Source organism: Artemia franciscana, chromosome 15 (assembly GCF_032884065.1).
Source record: "Artemia franciscana chromosome 15, ASM3288406v1, whole genome shotgun sequence".
Lineage (NCBI taxonomy): Eukaryota > Metazoa > Arthropoda > Branchiopoda > Anostraca > Artemiidae > Artemia > Artemia franciscana.
Genome location: NC_088877.1, coordinates 13,006,148 through 13,026,530, shown reverse-complemented (window position 1 = coordinate 13,026,530; position 20,383 = coordinate 13,006,148). Strand labels below are relative to the sequence as shown.

General features: G+C 35.3%; 1 protein-coding gene across 4 annotated transcripts in view; it reads left to right on the top strand.

The window, feature by feature from the left end:
* The window catches only part of LOC136036070 (ubiquitin carboxyl-terminal hydrolase 47-like), a 136,168-nt gene that overhangs the window by 80,963 nt on the left and 34,822 nt on the right, over positions 1 to 20,383 (top strand). For all 4 annotated transcript variants that reach the window (XM_065718030.1, XM_065718031.1, XM_065718029.1 and 1 more), the window contains one exon: positions 14,753 to 15,094. In XM_065718030.1, the coding sequence (XP_065574102.1) occupies positions 14,753 to 15,094 (342 nt within the window). The remainder of the gene's footprint in view (positions 1 to 14,752; positions 15,095 to 20,383) is intronic.

Genomic DNA, 20,383 nt, shown 5'->3' with positions numbered 1-20,383 from the left:
TTCAGTTTAAGAAACTTTTTCATATTTATTTTTTTTAATTGCTCTTTAAAAAAATTCTAAAAAATCCTGCACCCCCTTCATGGAAATTCTCTTCCCCATTTAAAAATTCCTGCATGGAAATTTTCCCCGTATAACCCCCTCCCCTCAAGCCCCCCCCCCCTCTTAACCAAAAAATCCCCCCGAAAGTGTCTGTACAATTCCCAATAACCGTTACTATGTTTAAACACTGGTCAAAGTTTGTAACTTGCAGCCCCTCCCACGGGGACTGTGGGGGAGTAAGTAGTCCCCTAAGACATAGTTTTTTGGTTTTTTGATTATGTTGAACAAAATGGCTATCTCAGAATTTTGATCCGGTGATTTGAGAAAACAATGAGCGTAGGAGGGGGCCTAGGTGCCCTCCAGTTTTTTGGACACTTAAAAAGGGCACTAGAACTTTTTATTTCCGTTAGACGGAAATTTTTATTTCCGTTAGACCCTCTCACGACATTCTAGGACCACTAGCTCGATATGGTCACCCCTGAAAAAAAAAAAAAAAAAAAAAAAAAAAAAAAAAAAAAAAAAAAAAAAAAAAAAAAAAACGCATCCGTGATCTGTCTTGTGGCAAAAAATACAAAATTCCACATTTTTGTAGATAGGAGCTTGAAACTTCTACAATAGGGTTCTCTGATACGTTGATTCCGATGGTGTGATTTTCATTAAGATTCTACGACTTTTAAGGGGTGTTTCCCCCTATTTTCTAAAATTAGGCAAATTTTTTCAGGCTCGTAACTTTAATGGGTAAGATTAAACTTGATGAAACTTTATATTTAAAATCAGCATTAAAATGCAATGCTTTTGATGTAACTATTGGTATCAAAATTACGTTTTTTAGAGTTTCGTTACTATTGAGCCGGCTTGCTCCTTACTACAGTTCGTTACGACGAACTGTTTGATAGTAGTTTCTAACGGTTATTGCTCCTCTATAATATGTCCCTCTCCTAAAACAAAAATTTTCATAGGTGCCTGATTTCAAATGTTAAAATTGTTCTGAAACTTCCTTTCCAATCTACAAAAGACCATTTTTTAAATTAAAACTTTTTCTATAGTGTTTTTTCAGTTGTTATCAAGTTGTTATATATGAGTTTTTAATAAGTTGTTAACCATCGTTGTTACTAATTAAGTTGTTAGGTATGGATATATAATGAGTCGGAGGTAATAGGCTTGGGACTGTCTGTGTAGGATTCGACTCTTGTTGATAGAAGAGAATCGCCAAGTGCTGAAAACCGTGTTATGGCTAAGATGGGCCCAGAATTTCGCAAAGCCTCCAAGTAACTGGAGGTCCCAGGGACTTCTTGCTGTCCGGTTCTAAGCCGGCTTGAGCGCTTCGGTGTAAACTTGAGAAGATGTGTTGGTCCCCGTTCTGCATCGGTATCCGGGATCATTGCTTTTCCTTAAGCCAAAATGATTTCAATGATTTAAAGAACATGAAAATTGGAACTTGGAATGTTACGACGTTAAAAAATGACTATCGTATCAACATTTTGACTGACAAATTCAGACGGTTTGAACTGGACTTATTAGGAGTTTCAGATACTCATATCCCAGGGGTATGAAGCATAAAATTAGGTGACATAGAATTTGTTTGCTCAGGCAGGAAGGATGGGGTGCATAGACAGGGAGTAGGGTTCATGATGAATAAAGAAGCTGCAAAGTCTTGTTTAGACTGGGAAGGTATTAATAATAAAATACTAATTGCTCATTTTATGACTAAAAAATTCAGAGTATCAGTTATAGTAGTATATTCCCCTGTTGAACCAACTGACGGAGATGCTAGTGACTCGTAAGAATTTTACTTACAGTTACCGGAGCAAATAGACAGGATACCAGGTAGAAATATGTTGTTTTTACCAGGGGATTTTAACGCCAAGGTTGGTAGAAATAGGGATACATGGTATCCTAGCCAAGGTAAATTTGGTATAGGAAAAGAAAACAGTAATAGCTACAGACTTATGCAATTTTGTAAGTATAACAACCTAGCTATAACCAATATGGTGCTTGGTCATAAAATGGCCCATAAGTTGACATGGTATTCACGTGATGGTAAGACAGCAAACCTTATTGATTATGTTATTGTAAACCGAAGACTAGTAGGATCAATACAAGATACTAGGGTATATAGGAGTGCTGTTATTGATATTAAGAGTAAAGATCATCATCTAGTAGTGTCTAAGGTTAATATAAAGTTGAAATTTCGGAAGGGTAACTACCCCCGGAAAGTTATGATGTCGGTAGACTTCAGGGTGAAAATTTGAGAGAAACCTCCCAGGAAGAGTTGAATACTAAACTCGAGAGTTAAAAATTTGACAATGTGGAAAATGTATGGAATAATCTTAGAAAAACAATTTGTGAAGTTGCTGATGGTGTCTTAGGGAAGACTGTTAAGACTACAACCAGGAATATAAGTGAAAAAGCTTTATGTTTAATCAAGAGTCGAAGGGGTTTGTACATGAATTATCTGAGTGATAGATTATATGAAAACAAAAGGAATGTAAAGAAAGTGGAGAAAGCATTAAAATATGAACTAAAGAGATGTGAAGTGGGGGCCATGGATAAAATTACTGAGGATCTTGAAGATGCAGCTAATAGTAAAATATTATACTGGCTTGTTAATAAATTGGAGGGAGTAGTCAATCCGGACTAGTCCCAGTTAAAGATAGGAATGGGGCCACAACTAGTAATTAGAAAAGAGTTAAAGAGAGATGGGCAGAACATTTTGAGAATTTGCTAAACCGAGATACAATTGCAGGAAAAGATAAAGATGAAAATGGTAAGTTTGTAATACCTGGATATGAAGGAAGATTTGTTTTGTGAGGAAGAATTAGCGATAGTATTAAAAGGATTAAAAAATAATAAGGCTCCAGGTGCTGATTGTGTGATAAATGAGTTTCTTAAATATAGTGGCTCTGAGGCTAGAAGTAAGCTACTGAAGATTATGAATAGGATTTTTGAAAAAGGAGAACTGCTTAATGACTTTAGGAAAACCTTAATTAAGCTACTGTATAAGAAAGGTGAAAGAGTGAGTGTGGTAATTATCGAGGCATTAGTCTGGTCTCTCTGGGTAGCAATTAACTTAGTAATATGATACTTCTTAGACCGAGAGATGCTTTAGCAAAGTTTTAAGGGAAGAACAGTGCTGTTTCAGAAAAGGTAGTCCCTTCGTTGTCAAATACCTTTGGTGCTCAGTTTTATCGATTATGAGCAAGCGTTCGATTCTGTAGACAGAAGACCGTAAGCAAAGGTCCTATCCTTATATGGTAAGACAAATACATTAAAGTGATTTGTGTTATGTACGAGAATAATACTGCTGCGGTTAAGGTAGGAAATGAGATTAGCAGTTGGTTTTGTATTAAATCAGGAGTTAAGCAGAGTTGTGTTTTATCCCCCTTTATATGGATCATTTTGATGGACTTCGTTTTAAGGAACACAGGAAAGGCAATTGGAGACCACTGAATCAAATGGGAGGAAAACTCTCCTGGACCTATATTATGCTGATGATTTAAGCACATTAGACGAAAGTTTGAGCAAAATGAATGAATTTTAGAGGTTTTTGCGAGTTCAGGGTGCTAGAATAGGTTTGAAAATTAATGTTAAGAAGATTAGGTCACTAAGGCTAGGAACAAGTGAAGATGAAAGGGTGACGTTGGGTAACGAAAAGTTTGATGAGGTGGGCAGCTTTACTTACCTTGGTAGTATTATTAGTAAAGACGGTGGAGCAGTGAAGATGTTAAAAGTGGAATAGCTAAGGCTCAGGGTGTTTTTTTTTTTTTTCATAGTTAAAAAAAGTTTGAAAGAATAGGAAGATAAGTCTGCGAAACAAGATTAGGATATTGGAAGCTATAGTGATGAGAGTGGTCAAGAAGCATGGGCGCTCCGAAAATCGGAAGAAAATTTCCTAGATGTTTTCCAGAGAAATTGCCTACGGGTTGTTCTGGGTACCCGGCTGACTGACCGTATTTCAAACAGTAAGGTGAGCAAAAAAAATGTGGTTCAATCCTGCTTTTTACGGCTATAATGAAAGAAAGGTTGAGATGGCTAGGCCACGTTCTGCGGATGAAGGATGACAGATTGCCGAAGATTGTCCTCTTTGGCCAACCGTCTGGGGCTAAACGGAAAGCAGGTCGTCCTCGTCTGGGGTGGGAGGATGTGATAAATAGATATTTAAAGGAAATAGGAACTTCCTGGGAGGGTGTAAAGAGGGAGGCCTTGGATAGATTGGGTTGAAAGAGGAGTCGGCTTGGTTCTGCGGTGATTGATTAGTAGTAGTAGTAGTATCTATTTCCCGTGCGTTCTGCCACGTATCTATCTTTTTTCAACCCACCTACCTGTAAATTGGATCAACTGTGATGAAACAAGAACGAGAAAAAGGAAGAATGAACTGGAAACATACAATTGGGGTTATATATTTCCACATTAGGGGGGGGGGTTAAAGCATAGTAGAGCTGCAGTGAAACTATATTGATTACAATTTGCCTCTTCGGTATATTACGGTGTAAAACATGTGTTCTTAATGTGTTTCCTTCTCAATAGCCCCTATTCTAGATCTTTACCACAGTAGCTCTCCAAAAGGTGACATGCTAGAACAAAGGTAAACATAAAGAAGTTTAAATTACTGATCTAGGAATAAGGTGAACATACAACCTGATAGTTTTTTATGCTATTTCAAAAGATAAAGCCTTGTTATCTATTTTAGGGACAACCTAGTGATTATGGGATCTAAAGCTGTTATTTATATTGCAAGTGTTTCAGCAGCAACTCTTACCACACTGTAAAAAAAGTAGATAACAGCATTATAAACATTAAAAAAGAGGCAGTTTCTTTCAAATAGACCTCCACTCTAGTATATTTGAACAACAAATGATGAATATATTGTTAATTCAGACGAGAAAAATAATTTTGAACAAAGAATCAATAGAAAGGTTAAACTAAAATTCACTCCCCATTTCGAAACTCAGAGTTGACGCGGCAATATACACAAAACAAAATGATGTCCCTATGAACCAAAACAGCTCTTATTTTCGTATATTCCTTTTTCATATTATCTAAGCACATACATTATTCAGTGAGACCCACAGCACCACCACAAGACACATTCTTCAAGATAATTTGCCACTGCCGTTGCATTCGAATTCCTTGCGTAATCTATAGGTGAAAGATTGTCAGAATCTAATGCATCTACAAGAGCACCGTTTGAAACTAGAAACTGACAAATAGCTAATGCGCCTCGTCTGGCAGCATAATGTAAGGGTGTGCAATTTTCAGAATCTCTGGCATCTACAGTCGCCCCATTTGAAACTAATAGCTGACAGATATCTAGTCTGCTTTCGTCAGCGGCCCGATGTAAAGCTGTTTTCTGGAAATTATTCTTCAAATTTGGATTTACTCTATTTTTTACAAGATATTTCGCCACATCTGTTTGAAATTTGGAGTTATTGTTTGTTAGTTTTTGTCTTTGCCCTTCTTCGAACATACAGATTAGGTCAGCCACTCTTCTGTTAGGAGATGAGCATTCTTTATCATAACCCAGTTCTCTCGTAAGCCTTTTCTGAATGAACCGTTCGAATTTCTCTGCTAACAGCGACACTCTGTTTTCTTGTGATTTATTGGATCGTATGTTTTGATGTTCCATTTTTGAATGTGAGAAAAAAACTTTTCTAGCCAATAGCGATATTACACTTGAGAAATGTCTTTTGTTACTAATAGCTATTGCTAGAAATTAGCTGTTTATATACCAAAAATGACGTCATGAGTTTAGCATTACTCTGATATTTATAACCAAAAATGACGTCACCTATCTGCACTGTTGTATTTTTTATGCAATTTGAAATTACGTCGCAATTCTAAAAATGACGTCACATTTTCATAAAGTTTTAGCATTATATTATAAAAGAAAATTTAGTTGTACGACTTTAAGAAAGTAAATTAATCCAGGGTGTGCCCGAATGCCAAAAGTTTATTTTGGAGCTCCATATCAGAAAGGGAGCATCCAGGACAAGCTTGGTAAGACTGGTTATACTGCTTACATGCATGATTAATGTTATAACTCCGATTCTTTAAATAGGACAAAATCTTCTCTGTCAACGAGACGAAAAGCACACAACAGAAATCATTTGACAAGAATGAAAAAAAATAATAACAACAAATAACCTTATCCCATGTAAAAGACAAAAAATTAACTGAGGAAGAAGCTTAAAATCATTCTGACGGGAAATTTATCCCAGCGAGGGGATTGTCAATATTGCGCCGTTTAGAGAGTGATCTTATGTAGCGAGAACCATTTCATCTTCGAAAATTTCCTAAACCATTACCTGTAGTTTAGCCATTTTTTTTTTTGGGGGGGGGGGGTAGGGTCTGGATCCCCCCTTCTGGATTGTCATTTAGAGGCATTTTTCTTTAGTTCTTTTCCAGATGCAAATCTGGATATTCTGGCCTTCGATTTTAATCCTAAAACCTCGCCATAAGCGATTCACCCTTCTCTGCCGATCTTAGCTTCTTATTAGAAACATTAAAAATAGGAATGGGAGTTTTCGCATCCGTCTCCACACGCTGTAGAAACAAAAGAAAGAACAAGAAAAAAAACTTCTCAACCGAATAAATTCACCCGTTGTAAAAGCTGTGATCATTTTGTTCCAAAAACTAGTTTTTGATGTGGTCTCTGAATCTTGGTAAATATTTTATTCTAAAGAAATGTTTATGGAATATTTACGGAATTTATGGTAGAACTGTCTAGATTTTTGCAATTAGGACGAGGAAGATTGAGCCACCTTCATTAAAAATCCAACTTTCATATAGGCAGAATTAAAGAAAAATTTTACAACTCAAGACTTTGGATGAACCCAGTTATTTAACTCTCTCAGGCAGATCAAGTGAATGAAACAAAAGTAATTATTTTTTTTTTCAGCATAAACATGCTAGTGTTAATTTTAATACTTTAGCATGGAATCTGATAACGATCACTGTATATGTTGTTTAAATATCCAGACTTTTGTAATGACTTATTCTAATAGAACGTTTATTTGTCCCTCTCTGTCATTGGGGGAGTAAATAGGCCAGACCTTTTCTAAATGTCCATTACCCCTTTCATTAAAAAAGTTCTCTGGTTTTCTCCATTACGATAAAAAAAAATTCGTAATTTTTCATTTTCGAAGTCAATCGACTTTGTTTTTCTGTCAACTTATTACACATTTTTTTCCATTTGGCCGGGCTTTTAAAATTGAACTTCGTATTTCAATTAAACGATCCTTGTGTTTCAGGAGTAAGTAAGAAACTAACTAACTGTAAGTAAGGAGCGGCCCAGCTAAATAGTAAACGAACTCTATAAAACTGAATTTTGATACCAAAAGATATATTAAAAAAACCAAATTTTTATGCTGATTTCAAATATATCAGTTTTTATGGCACTTGGTATTAACCAAGTGACATATAGCAATCGCAAATTCTGTCGGTCTGTCTGTCTGTCGGTCCCGGTTTTGCTACTTTAGGCACTTCTAGGTAAGCTAGGACGATGAAATTTGGCAGGCGTATCAGGGACCGGACCAGATTAAATTAGAAATAGTCGTTTAACCGATTTGACCATCTGGGGGGGGGGGGGAGAAGGGGACGGTTAAATCGGAAAAATTAGAAAAAATGATGTATTTTTAACTTATTAACGGTTGATCAGATCTTAATGAAATTTAATGTTTGGAAGGATATTGTGTTTCAGAGCTGTTATTTTAAATCCCGACCGTATCAGGTGATATAGGGGGGGGGGTTAATTCTGATAAATTAGAAAAAATGAGGTATTTTTAATTTACGGACGGGTGATCGGATCTTAGTGAAATTTGATATGTAGAAGAATATCGTGTCTCAAAGCTTTTATTTTAAATCCCGACCGGATCTGGTGACGTTGGGGGGAGTTTGGGGGGCCTAAAATCGTGGAAAACGCTTAGATATGAGGGATAGGGATGAAATTTAGTGGAAAAAATAAGCAGATGTCTTAGATACGTAATTTACATAATCGAAACGGATCTGCGCTTTTTTTTTGGGGGGGGGGGTTAATTCTGAAAAGTTAGAAAAAATGACGTATTTTTAACTTACGAGGGAGTGATCGAATCTTCATGAAACTTCATATTTAGGAGGACCTCGTAACTCAGATCTTTTATTTTAAATCTCAACCGGATCCAGCGTCATTGGGGGTGGGGGGTGGATCGGAAATTTTAGAAAATACTTAAAGCGGAGAGATCAGGATGAAACTGGCTGGGAAGAATAAAAACCTGTCTAAGATACGTGACTGACATAACCGGACCAGATCTGCTCTCTTTGGTGGAGTTTGGGGGGGCGGGTAATTTTGAAAAATGAGGTATTCGTAACTTACGAAATGGTGACCAGATCTTAATGAAATGTGATATTTAGAAGGATCTTGTGCTTTAAAGCTCTAATTTTAAATTTTGACCAGATTCTGTGACATTGGAGGGGGGTTGGAGGGGGGAAACCGGAATTCTTGTAAAACGTGAAAATTGGGGTATATTCATCTTACGAATAGGTTATCGGATCTTAATGAAATTTGATATTTAGAATCCCGACCAGATCTTTTGACATTGGGGGGAGTTGAAGGGGGAAATCTTGGAAAACATTTGGAGTGGAGGAATCGGGATGAAGCTTGGTGGATAGAATAAGCAAATGTCCTTGATACGTGATTGACGTAAGCGTACTGGATTCGCTCTCTTTGGGGGAGGTGTTCAGTGATTTGGCGAGTTCGGTGCTTCTGGACGTGCTAGGACGATGAAAATTGGTAGGCGTGTCAGGGACCTGCAAAAATTGACTTGATAAAGTCGTTTTCCCAGATTTGACCATCTGGGGGGGGGGCTAAAGGGAGAGGAAAAATTAGAAAAATGAGGTATTTATAAATTACGAGTGGGTGATCAGATCTGAATGAATTTTGATATTTAGAAGGACATCGTGACTCAGAGCTCTTATCTTAAATCCTGACCGGCATTAAGCCTCTGATTTTCCTTTTAAATCAATCTATTGATTCTTAGAATTTCTTTAGAGCTCATAGCATATGAGCTCTTGGCTCTTAGCTCTTCTTGCCTCGTCACAAGTGCCATATGAGCTCTTAGCTCTTGTTCAAGTTTAGTTTTCTCCATCAAAAGTTGCGAGCCTGAGAAAATTTGTCTTATTTTTAAAGAAAGAGGAAAATATCCCATAAAATTCATAGAATCTTAGTGATTCTATGATTCAGCGTATTCACGCCATGAGATTCAGCGTATCAGAGAACCCTAGTGTAAAGGTTTTAAGCTCTTACCTGTAGAAATGGGGAATTTTTTATTTTTTGCCAGAAGAAAGATCATGGATGAGTGTTTACTTGGTTCCCAGGAGTAATCGCGTCGATCCAATGGTCCTAGAGTATCGCGAGAGGGTTCATTTGAACCGTAGTTCTAGTGCTCTCTTAAAGTGACCCAAGAAATTGGAGGGCAACTAGGCCCCCTTCCACGCTCATTTTTTCGAAAGTCACTCAATCGAAATTTTGAGATAGCCATTTTGCTCAGTATAATCAAAAAATCTAATGACTGTGTCTTTGAGGATGACTTAATCCTCCACAGTCCCCGGGGGAAGGGCTGCAGGTTATGAATTTTCCCATTGTCGAACAAATCGTGGTAAAGAAGTGTAAGGAGTGACCCGGCTCAAAATTAACCGAAACTCTAAAAAATTGAATTTTGGTATCAGTAGATACATCGAAAGAATCGGATTTTTATGCTGATTTTAAATATACGAGTTTCATCAAGTGTGACGAGGGGACGAATCCCCTCGTATGAAACAGTTCGTGGTAACGAACTGTGAGTAAGGAGAGACCTGGTTCAATAGTAACCGGAACTCAAGACGGAATTTTGGTCCCAATAGATACATCAAAAGAAACGAATTTTATATGCTGATTTTAAATATATAAGTTTCATCAAGTTTAGTCTTACCCATCAAAAGTTACGAGTCTGAGAAAATTTGCCTTATTTTCGAAAAAAAGGAAAACACCCTCTAAAAGTCATTGAACCTTAATGAAAATCACACCATCAAGTTCAGCGTATCAGAGACCCCTACTGTAGAAGTTTGAAGCTCCTATCTGCAAAAATGCGGAACTTTGTAATTTTTTTTGCCAGAAGGAAAACCATAGATACGTGTTTATTGGTTTTTTGTTGTTTATTTTCCCCAGGGGTGATCGTATCGACCTAATGGTATTAGAATGTTGCAAAAGGCCTTATTCTAACGAAAATGAAAATTTCCAGTGCCCTTTTTAAGTGACCAAAAAATTGGAGGGCAAATTGGATTCCGCTTCCACACTCATTTTTTCTCAAAGTCACCGGATCAAAATTTCCAGATAGCCATTTTATTCAGCATAGTCGAAAAATCTAATAACCATGTCTTTGATGACGACTTAATCCCCCTACAGTCCCGGGGGATGGGTTGCAAGTTATAAACGTTGCCCATTGTTTGTATTGTGGCCATGAATGGAATAGGTTGGAGGAGGAGCGTGCGTAGCTGTGTTAGCCTAAGGTGGCTTCGTTCTGCAGTAAGTTATTAGTAGTAGTAGTAGTAGTAGTAGTAGTAGTATATAAATCTCTAAGCCTGTATCACCTGCGACGTCTAGCAAGTATTTTTATAGTTGTAATATCACTTGAAAAAAAAAATCGGTATTAAAAATAAAAGAAAGAGAAAAGACTTTTTGTGAATACCCAGACTTAAGATTATGCTTATGATCAGAAACTGTATGGGGAATAGAATTTCTATAAATTGTTTACAATTATGATTGCTAGCTCCCTCATAGATCTAACGAAAGGTATGCATTTTTTTTTTTTTTTTACTGAGTTTTAATCTAGGAAAAACCTAAGAATGTGGGTACCTTATAAGAGTGAGAACAGTCGCTAGTCTGTGACAAAAAATCACAAAACCATCTAGCGTTTGGTGACCCTTGGCAATTTTCAGGCTTTGTAAATGTTTTTCTGTCAGGAACTGAGATCAGGCACTTATTGCTACCCTAATTTTATCAATGAATCTAATTAAATTAATTATTCTAATTTTTAAACTCATAAGAAGCCATGTGTCGCCAAACATTAGTTGGGGTTGAAAATTTTTCTTTTGTCGAAACTAGCGCCAGTTCCCACTCTTTGCGAGAAACTTTAACATTAAAAGAAAAGGACAGGCATTTTTCAACATTCAAAAGCCAATAATGGAGAGAAAAGAAGCAACAAAATTAGTGGAATTAGAAAGCCTCTTCGAGATTTGATTAATTAAGGGAACGTGATCCGCGTGAGATAGCCATAAAACATTCAAGTTGTCTATAAAATGGTAAGTCAAAAATAGCTCAATATGTCAGGCTCAGCAGTTCCCAACATGTGCATGAGTATAAACAATGGAGTCAAAAGTTCTTGATAAAGCAAGTGCACCTACATACAGGCAATCAGCTCTTTCTGAGGTTTGGACTAAAATAGAAGAAAGAACTATATTCACATGTTGGTACCCAAAAATACAAAATGGAGAAGAAGAGGCTACAAAATTATTAGAATCACAGTCACAAGTTCCCTTCTAAAAATTTGTAAAAAATCCGTCTCTATATCCAAAAATGTGTCTACTTCAACTGTATCTAATCGGAAGGTCTTCATGATCTAGTATAGTTCATTTGAGAATCTGATCCGATAGATATGAAACATTTGAGTTTTCTATAAAGTAAGCAGTAGGAAGATTGCTAAATATATTGTGACGCATCAATTTTTAAATACAAGGAATTGCCTTCCATCCCTTTTTGTCCGCCTTGCCTCCTCGTGGGGATTAGAAAATTTGAATAAAAACCATTGCCACTTTTAAGACGAAGAAAAGACATGTCATGCTAATGCTTCAGAAGATAAAAAAAAGGAAAATTAATGATACTGGATGCTAGAGAATTAGAATCAAAACTGAGTATGCACAATGAACACAAATTGTGCATGAATATGCATAACCATGTCAAAAATTCTTGACAAAACTAGAACACATGCACACAGGCAATCGCCTCTTTTTGAGGTTTGGACTTGGACTAAAAGAGCAGAAAGAATCAAGTTTACGTGTTGGCAGCCAAAAATCCTCCGAAATCCAAATTAATTGATTGTTTTATTATTTTTTTTATTTAAAAAAGACTATGCTCCTAGCCAAAAACTATTGTCAGCTTTGAATTCAGCTCATTACATACAAATAAAATCAGCACAAAAAGACGCGACATCAAACCACTGTTGTCTGATGTTATGAATGAAAGAGTATCGTGTCCTCGGGTTCAGTCAGTATTCTGAAAAAAAGAAAATTTAATAAGTACTCATTTCTTTATTACTATAAACAACACAAAAAATTAACACCTAATTTCAGAAAACTGGCTGAGTAAATATAGAAAACAAATGTAGTAAGAACGAACAAGATTTAAATTAATAATATCAGGATAAGTGCCCTGTCCCCACTTATTATTATTGAGGAAAAGGTCACATAGAAGGATTTGGAGAAAATCATAACCTTATGGGAGTGAGTCTTTGTTGAGGCAGCTGTGTTGTCACCAGATGTCTTGTAGTGAGCTGCTAGCAGTAGGGGGCAATAAAGTTTTTTTTTAGGTTTGGACTAAAAGAGAAGAAGGAATCGCATTTACCTATTGGCAACCAAAAATCATTCGAAATCCAAATTGACATGTCCCAAAATTAGTGTTAGAATTGAATAAAGGCAACAGTGATATTCAAACATTTTACTACATAAAGCGGTCATACGACAATATCCCTTTCTTTTGTCAATTTTTTTCTTCTTTTCGTATATTCGGATTTTTTTTTCATTTCTTCCTTTCAGTTTGATTTTGAAGCTCTGGGATTGGGTGATACATTTGTTTTGAAGTGTAAAAATTAACCAAGAATCTCTTATGCTGAGTAAATCATAATTGTACGAATTGAAAAATTCTACGATGTGAATTTACTTGTGAATGTTACCTTATGCTTGCTTATGATAATTGTCTAATTCCTGCAGTTCAAGTCTATTGATAGACTTACCATTTTGTTCCCGTTTTATTATGTAATATATTCAATTTAGTGTTGTCTTTTTAAGCTAAATTTTTAATGAAAGGCAAATCGAGGATATTTTTTTAGAGAGGGCTTTTTTATATTAGAAGTCTAGAATAGTAAGTACTTTTTTTGGTTGGTTTGATTTTCATCATCGTTTTGCTTCTTTTCTTTCTCGATAGATTCTAATAAAAACAGATAAGAACTGTACAAGATAAAGTCGCATATACGCCAATAAAAGAGGGACCTCCCTCTTTCACTCCTAGATCCGATCCTGCTTCGAAAATAATGGCATTGTTGCTTGGTTGTGTTAGTCCATTCATTAAATTGATCGTCAGTTTATTCATGCGTGATCCATAGTGAATTTCTAACAACTACATTTTTTTAATTAAACTTTTCGTAAGTCCACTTGATACCGTTCCGCAATGGAACAAACTTAATAAGAGCGACAAGACTGAAGAAACCCTGGAAATACAATAAATGTTAGTTCGTTGCAAAAAAAAGGAAAAAAGTACAAGGATTCAATAATCAAAATTGTTTCCCAGCTCTTTCTCGATCAAGGCAGATAAAAACAAATAATCCTCTATTCAGTTTACATCTCTATGGTCATCTTTATAATGAAAGAAAGGTTGAGGTGGTTAGGCCACGTTCTGAATAATCAAAAATGTTTGCCCGCTCTTTCCCGATCAAGGCAGAGAAAAACAAATAATCCGCTATTCAGTTTACATCTCTATGGTCAGCTCAGACACGCTGGTAAACGATCTCGTTATCTATAGAAATGGCCGTGAAAATGGAAGAATTGTGTCATCGTACGTTATGATAAAGACTTGGTTTTGGCCAGGCCACTATCGAGTCCCTCCGAAAAGAGGTGCTGAAAGAAGATGTTTAAAAGATTAATTTGTTTGCCTGAAAGAAAAAGGAGGGAAAAGAGACTGCCAGATCTGTTTTGCTTGCAAAAATAGGCAAACAATCTTGTTTTATCCATGCCAAGTAACCACTTTTACAGACTGGAAGACCTGATTTTCCAGCATGTCTGAATTTACGATCATCGGCTATAATCCTTATGACCATGGCTTTTGGCTTAAGTGAAATCTTCTTGCAATTTTTCTTTAATGATATTTTAGTCCAAGATGTTCTCAATGATTCCTATGGGGCAGAGACACCAATTTGAGTTCATCTTACTATTGAAGAAAAAATTCCATCACTTTTAGCTCTATAAATTGCAAATAGGTACTAATAGATGTTAGACTTTCTAAGAGGTCGTAAGAGAAGGGTTTATATTACAATCAAGAAGAAAAAATGGCGTGCTACAATTTTTTTTTTCTTTTACAAACGGTCAAACCGCTTTTGGCTTAAATTAAATATTCCTGTAGTTTTTTCCTTAATAATATTTTTGTGCAAGATGTTCTGAATTATTCCTATGGATTCATTTTGCTATTGAACGAAATTATTATATTTACTTACCTTTAGTGTTTCAAATTGCAAATAGGCGCTAAAAGATGCTAAACTTTCTAAGAGGTCGTAAGAAAAGGGTTTATATTACAATCAAAAAGGAAAAATGGTGTGCTATTCATTTTCTTCTTCTAAAAGCAGTCAACAGTTCTGATCATATAGCCTAAACAACAGCGTTTTATCGCTAATGGACACGTTTTCTAATGTGTCAACTTACCATTACCTTTTTTTAGGTTGTACAGTCAAGCTATTTCTTGTTGATACCTCAGCTGCTGTGGTGAGTTCTTCGATCACACACCACTTTCCTCATACTACAACTGTCAATGATTTGATTGAATCATTAAAGACACTGAATGAAATAAATAGAGACTCGGTAGCTGTTATATGGGAATCATCAACTTATTTGTATAAAATGCTTAACAAAAGTGATAAAACTTTGAAGCAAGAGGGTTTTACGAGGTCACATAAGGTGTATATGGATACTTCTGGTGCAAATGTTGAAAATCTAAAGCGAATAGTTGAAGACTATAATAACCGAAATGTGATGTATATTAGTGTACCAAATGTATCTCAAGGTAAGAAATGGTTTTTAGATTGACATATCGACATCCTGGTTATTTAAAGTCATAGTTCCTGTTCTTACAACACATGGTGTCTGAAATGTCTCCCAGATTTCCTCGGCTAAGGCCCATTTTCTGCCCGTGTTCCCCTTGGAGTCATAAAACAATAACTACCTATGACAAATTGTCATAATTTCGATATATTGAACCGTATTTAATAATAAAAATTTAAGACAGCTCAACGTTTCCCAATTTTTATTTTTTTATTTATTTATATTTTTTTTTTACTCTGGCTGGTAAAAGGTTTTAAAATTGTTCTAAGTCGAACTTATACTTTTATGAAACCGACTGAAGCACCAAGCCGTCTGAGGCTGACATAGCTACACAAGCTCTTCCATCCCAATATATTCAAAGCCTCCGTTTACACCCTCCCAAGAAGAACCCATTTCCCTTAAATATTTCCTTACGGCGTCATCCCACCCCTTTCGAGGGCGACCTGCTTTTGGTTTGGCCTAGACGGTGGCTAGACAAGGACGGTCTTGGGCAATCTATATCATCCTTCATCCGCGGAACGTGTCCTAGCCCAACTAATAAAATTCAATTTTCAATTCAATTCATTTTATTTTCACTCAGTTACCAAAAACATCCACAACTCTCCCATGAAGGGCACAACCATGTCCTGTGCGGGAGCGCATGAAATTTATTTAACTAATCATCAGCAATAATACACTACGTAATACACATCTCCTACCACCCACCCTACACCACCCCTATGAACTAATAATAATAACCTATAAATATTTATTAAAATACTGGGAGAGTTATTCCAACTTTATCTAATTTTCAAAAAGACAATTTTCACAAAACAAGTTTATTATTTTATAAAAATCCTACTTGTTTGCCTATTCTATGCACAAACCTGTTAAAATAAGTATTTTAAGAATTGTATATATGTTTTGTCCTAAGCGCTAATGACAATGAATCATAATTATAATATTAGATGAGACAATGATTTTATAAGACACATAATTATTAGATATATAAGTAAGAAGGTAATGGTGTTAATTTAGGCTCAACAGTCAATTGTTTTGATATTTATTTTGCAGGTATTTTGATAACACAGCCTCATGTGTATAACTGGTGACAAAAGGCATTAGATATTTTACTGTTTTTTTTCGCTTGGGTTTTTTCCCTTTTTGACTGTACATCCAAAAATTAATTGTCTCAAACCCTTTTAAAGTGTTTGAAATACAGTTTCAAACACTTTAATTTATGACTTCCCGTAAATTCCAATTAGATTATCAACTTCCTGTTCGCTACGATTAAAACTAAAATATCTTTTTTGGAATTCTAAATTGAAAGTGCCTTTTTGTGGGTGTTTTCATTGGAAAAAAATAGCAAACAACAAAAACCTTTCCTCCTCCCCTCTAGATTTTGAAATATATTTATCCTCCCTCCAAAGTTTTTATGAATGGTACCACTGCCCCTTTAAACGATAAAGTACTGAACCGGCTGTGAAGCTACCAGGAAAATTTGGTACATTTTGTGGAACTGATTAATTCGCCAGTTAAGTCATGAATATATTTTATAAATCAATTTATCATTCAAATCTCTTTTCAGGTACAATAATCGCTACCGTCGCACTTATTCCGACTTACGTATTGTGTATTTATTTTGATTTTTTTTTTTTTTTTTGCAACTAAAGTGAATAACCGCATTAATTGTTATTCTTATCTATGATTGATATGAGATTTCCCCGTCCCGCTGTTTGGAACTTCCCCTTTTATTTCTTTCCCACAAGTTCTAGCTGCACTCTGTTCTGCGTTTTGTTTTATCTGTGCTGCACTCTGTTCTGCGTTTTGTTTTATCTGTGCTGCACTCTGTTCTGCGTTTTGTTTTATCTGTGCTGCACTCTGTTCTGCGTTTTGTTTTATCTGTGCTGCACTCTGTTCTGCGTTTTGTTTTATCTGTGCTGCGCTCTGTTCTGCGTTTTGTTTTATCTGTGCTGCACTCTGTTCTGCGTTTTGTTTTATCTGTGCTGCACTCTGTTTTGCGTTTTGTTTTATCTGTGCTGCACTCTGTTCTGCGTTTTGTTTTATCTGTGCTGCACTCTGTTCTGCGTTTTGTTTTATCCGTGCTTGATTGTCGAAAAGGAAGATTTTTTGTATCCTATTAGTTACAATATTCTGAACAAAATCGGTTTAAATATTGATTGTTTGAAGATGATAATGTTTCCAGATGTAAATCTTTCCATTATAGTTTCCATGAAAGTCAATATTTTTATATAATTTTCCAAAAGATGTAAAACTTCCTTTGGATTCGGTGTTTTCACTGAGTTATTTTTGTAATTGAATTGGCTTTTTCCTACATTGAAATATTTAAACCAAAGTTTTGCAAATTTTCACATATAGTAATTATGTTGCCCAAATTTGCAGCTTTTACTAATCATCTGGAATCGTAGAATCCATCAGTAAATGGAATAAAAACATCCCTTTTCGATGGTGGGCACATAATCTGATAAAAAGTCTGCTATTTGAGGGACAAGGTTTTTATGGAGTTTGCACAATTGACACAACTTTCCAAAATTTCCAGCATTTTTTTTTCTTTTTTGTGTATATGTTACAATTTATTGGTGACCGGACAAATTTTATCTGCGCCCTGGGTCGGATTGTGACCTATACTTTGGGAAACAGTGAGATGGCCTTTCGTTTTTTCTCGACAGTATAATGCACATAGGTCTATATAAATTTCATGATAAAGAAAGGGGTTTTTAGAAACTTGTTGTGTCTTAAAATGACTTTATTGTCTTCTTTTTTACTAGATCAAGCTAGAAATCTCATTAAAATGTTTTATCTAAAGGGGTAAGAATCCCCTCCTCTGTGTTTGGAAGCTTTGATTGCCAAATTTTGATTTATTTATGTCGCATTTTGTTTTGTTTTTGTGTTTGTGTGTGTGTGTGTTTGTGAATGAAAGATTGGTGTAAATGAATGCTTCTCAATGTTATTTTGCACAGTTTTCCATAATGTAAACCAATTAAATTCGTATGCATTTTTTGAAATTTCATTAAAATGTTTTCTCTCAAGGGGTAAGAATCCTCTTCCTCTGCGTTTAGAAGCTTTGGTTGCCATAAGTTTGATTTATTTATGTCGCATTTTTTGTGTGTGTCAGTGTGTGTTTGTAACTGAAAGATTGGCGTAAATAAATGCTTCTCAATGTTTTTTTTACACAGTTTTTCATAATTTAAACTAACTAAATTCTTATGTATTTTTAGAAATCTCATTAAAAAAAATTCTCCAAAGGGGTAAGAATCCCTTTCCTCTGCCGTGTTGGATCCGACGGAATCCTTTGAAATAACTCATAAGTCATGGATAGAAAGTATACGATTTTTGACTCGTCTTCCTCCAAGATTTGGACTTCTATGCGCCTACACAAGTGCCCTGAATAAGAAATTTTCAACAAATTAAAAATTCCTTTCATGCCTTAATGTAAAGATACTTTAGGATTAAGAAATTAGCTCTTTAAACTGCGTTTGTTTCGATCCTATTCAAGTAAATAATTTCTTAATATTTTAAATCTATTCTGAATACTATTCTAATTATTGTGAATTTTGATGTTCTAAATACTAAAATAATCTAAGTTATATGGTATTCTAAATTTTACTATTTGAAATAATTTCCAAATAAACCCATTTTTTCTTTTAAATTATCATATAGTATTTTTCTCCTAAATGATACGAATTTCTATAGAATCGCATAGAGCTTGTTGTATATCTGTCGGACCATGGAAATATTTTGATTTTAGATTATCGTCTATCAAATTTATTGTCTGCATCTTGTAACTTATTTGGGAGGATATTGATATACTAGCAGTTTTTTCTCTTTGTCTATAAATATAGTTGCACTATTGTCTGATGAAACTGAAGGGGGTTACCTTCACTATCCCCGAGTTTCCTAAGGCTTCTCCAAATTTCCCTGAAAAGAAATTGGGTTATCCGAAATTTTTTCAAAAGTTTACATTCATAAATGCACGAGCGTTAACACGAAATACGAATCTTTGTAAGTACGATTTTGCCAAATACAGTTTTTGTTTATGTTAATTTTCAGAGGATCAAATTTTCTTTGGGAAGAATTCGGAGAAACTGAAAAATTTCGTACATCACAAGTACAGTCATAGGTTCATTCATATGTACCATTCAAGCCACTCATTTGTTAAATTTCTTTTATTTGCTTTTTTTCTGGGTTTGCTTATGATGTAACATGACTGGATAAGGAGGAATAGAGTCGCGTTTGAGCTTTCCAAATTCGACAGAAAGTTGACATTAGGTTGACATCATATCTTTAATGTTTGTTTTGTGACTTTTAATGTCAACTTAGTGGCTCATTGAACGCATGTTTTGGCGATATTTTCAAATTTAATATTTTATTAAACTTTAATATTGAATTAACCGAATGTCAGTTTTTATTCAGTTGATCAATTGATTCCAATTCTCCTCACTGATTCTTGGGCAGAAAAATCAATATTATTAAAAAAAAAAATGTAACCTAAATGTAACATGGATTAATAATTTGTGCTTCAACAATAGAAAAAAATGGTTCTTATTTCTGTCGTCAAAAGACGGCAAAATGTTGATATTTCAACATTTTATAAATCAAATGCCGGGTGCATTCACAGAGAGCCAGATAAAATGGCATATCTAGTCGTATCGGCAGAGATACTAATTTAGATGTGGCTAAATCCAAGATAATGCTTCAGATTGCGGTGGACAGTGTATTGCAATGAAAAGAGGTTTTTTGATCTTATAAGAGAGTATATTTCCTGTTTTCAGGGGGGGGGGGCTTCAGAAATGTTTTGAAGTTGCTTGGAATCCTTACAAAGCACGATGGGAAAGTGTCAAGAATGTTCAGTAGTAGGCCATTGTAAGGCTCCTAATATTAGCCACGAGATCGGAAAGATCCAATTTTGATTCGAATGGAAAAGATCGAAGTTTTTTAGTTTTTTCTTATTCAATTGTATTTTCCAGAAATCCTTGATCGTGATTCAATTCCAAGTCTTTCCAAGTATCATGCCTCTGACTTTTGTCCAAAAAGTACAATAGACATAAGAACAGTAGTAAAAAAAATACGACCTCCCCTTCCATATGAAGTGGCTCTAAGAAAAAAAATAATCAGACATTGAAGCCTTATAGCCTTATAGTGTAGGAAACGCTAGAGCGTTATTTTCTGATATAATGATTATTCTCTTATATAGTGACAGCAAATTTAATGGAAAACTCAAATATTAAAACAGCGTCACCAGCCACAATTG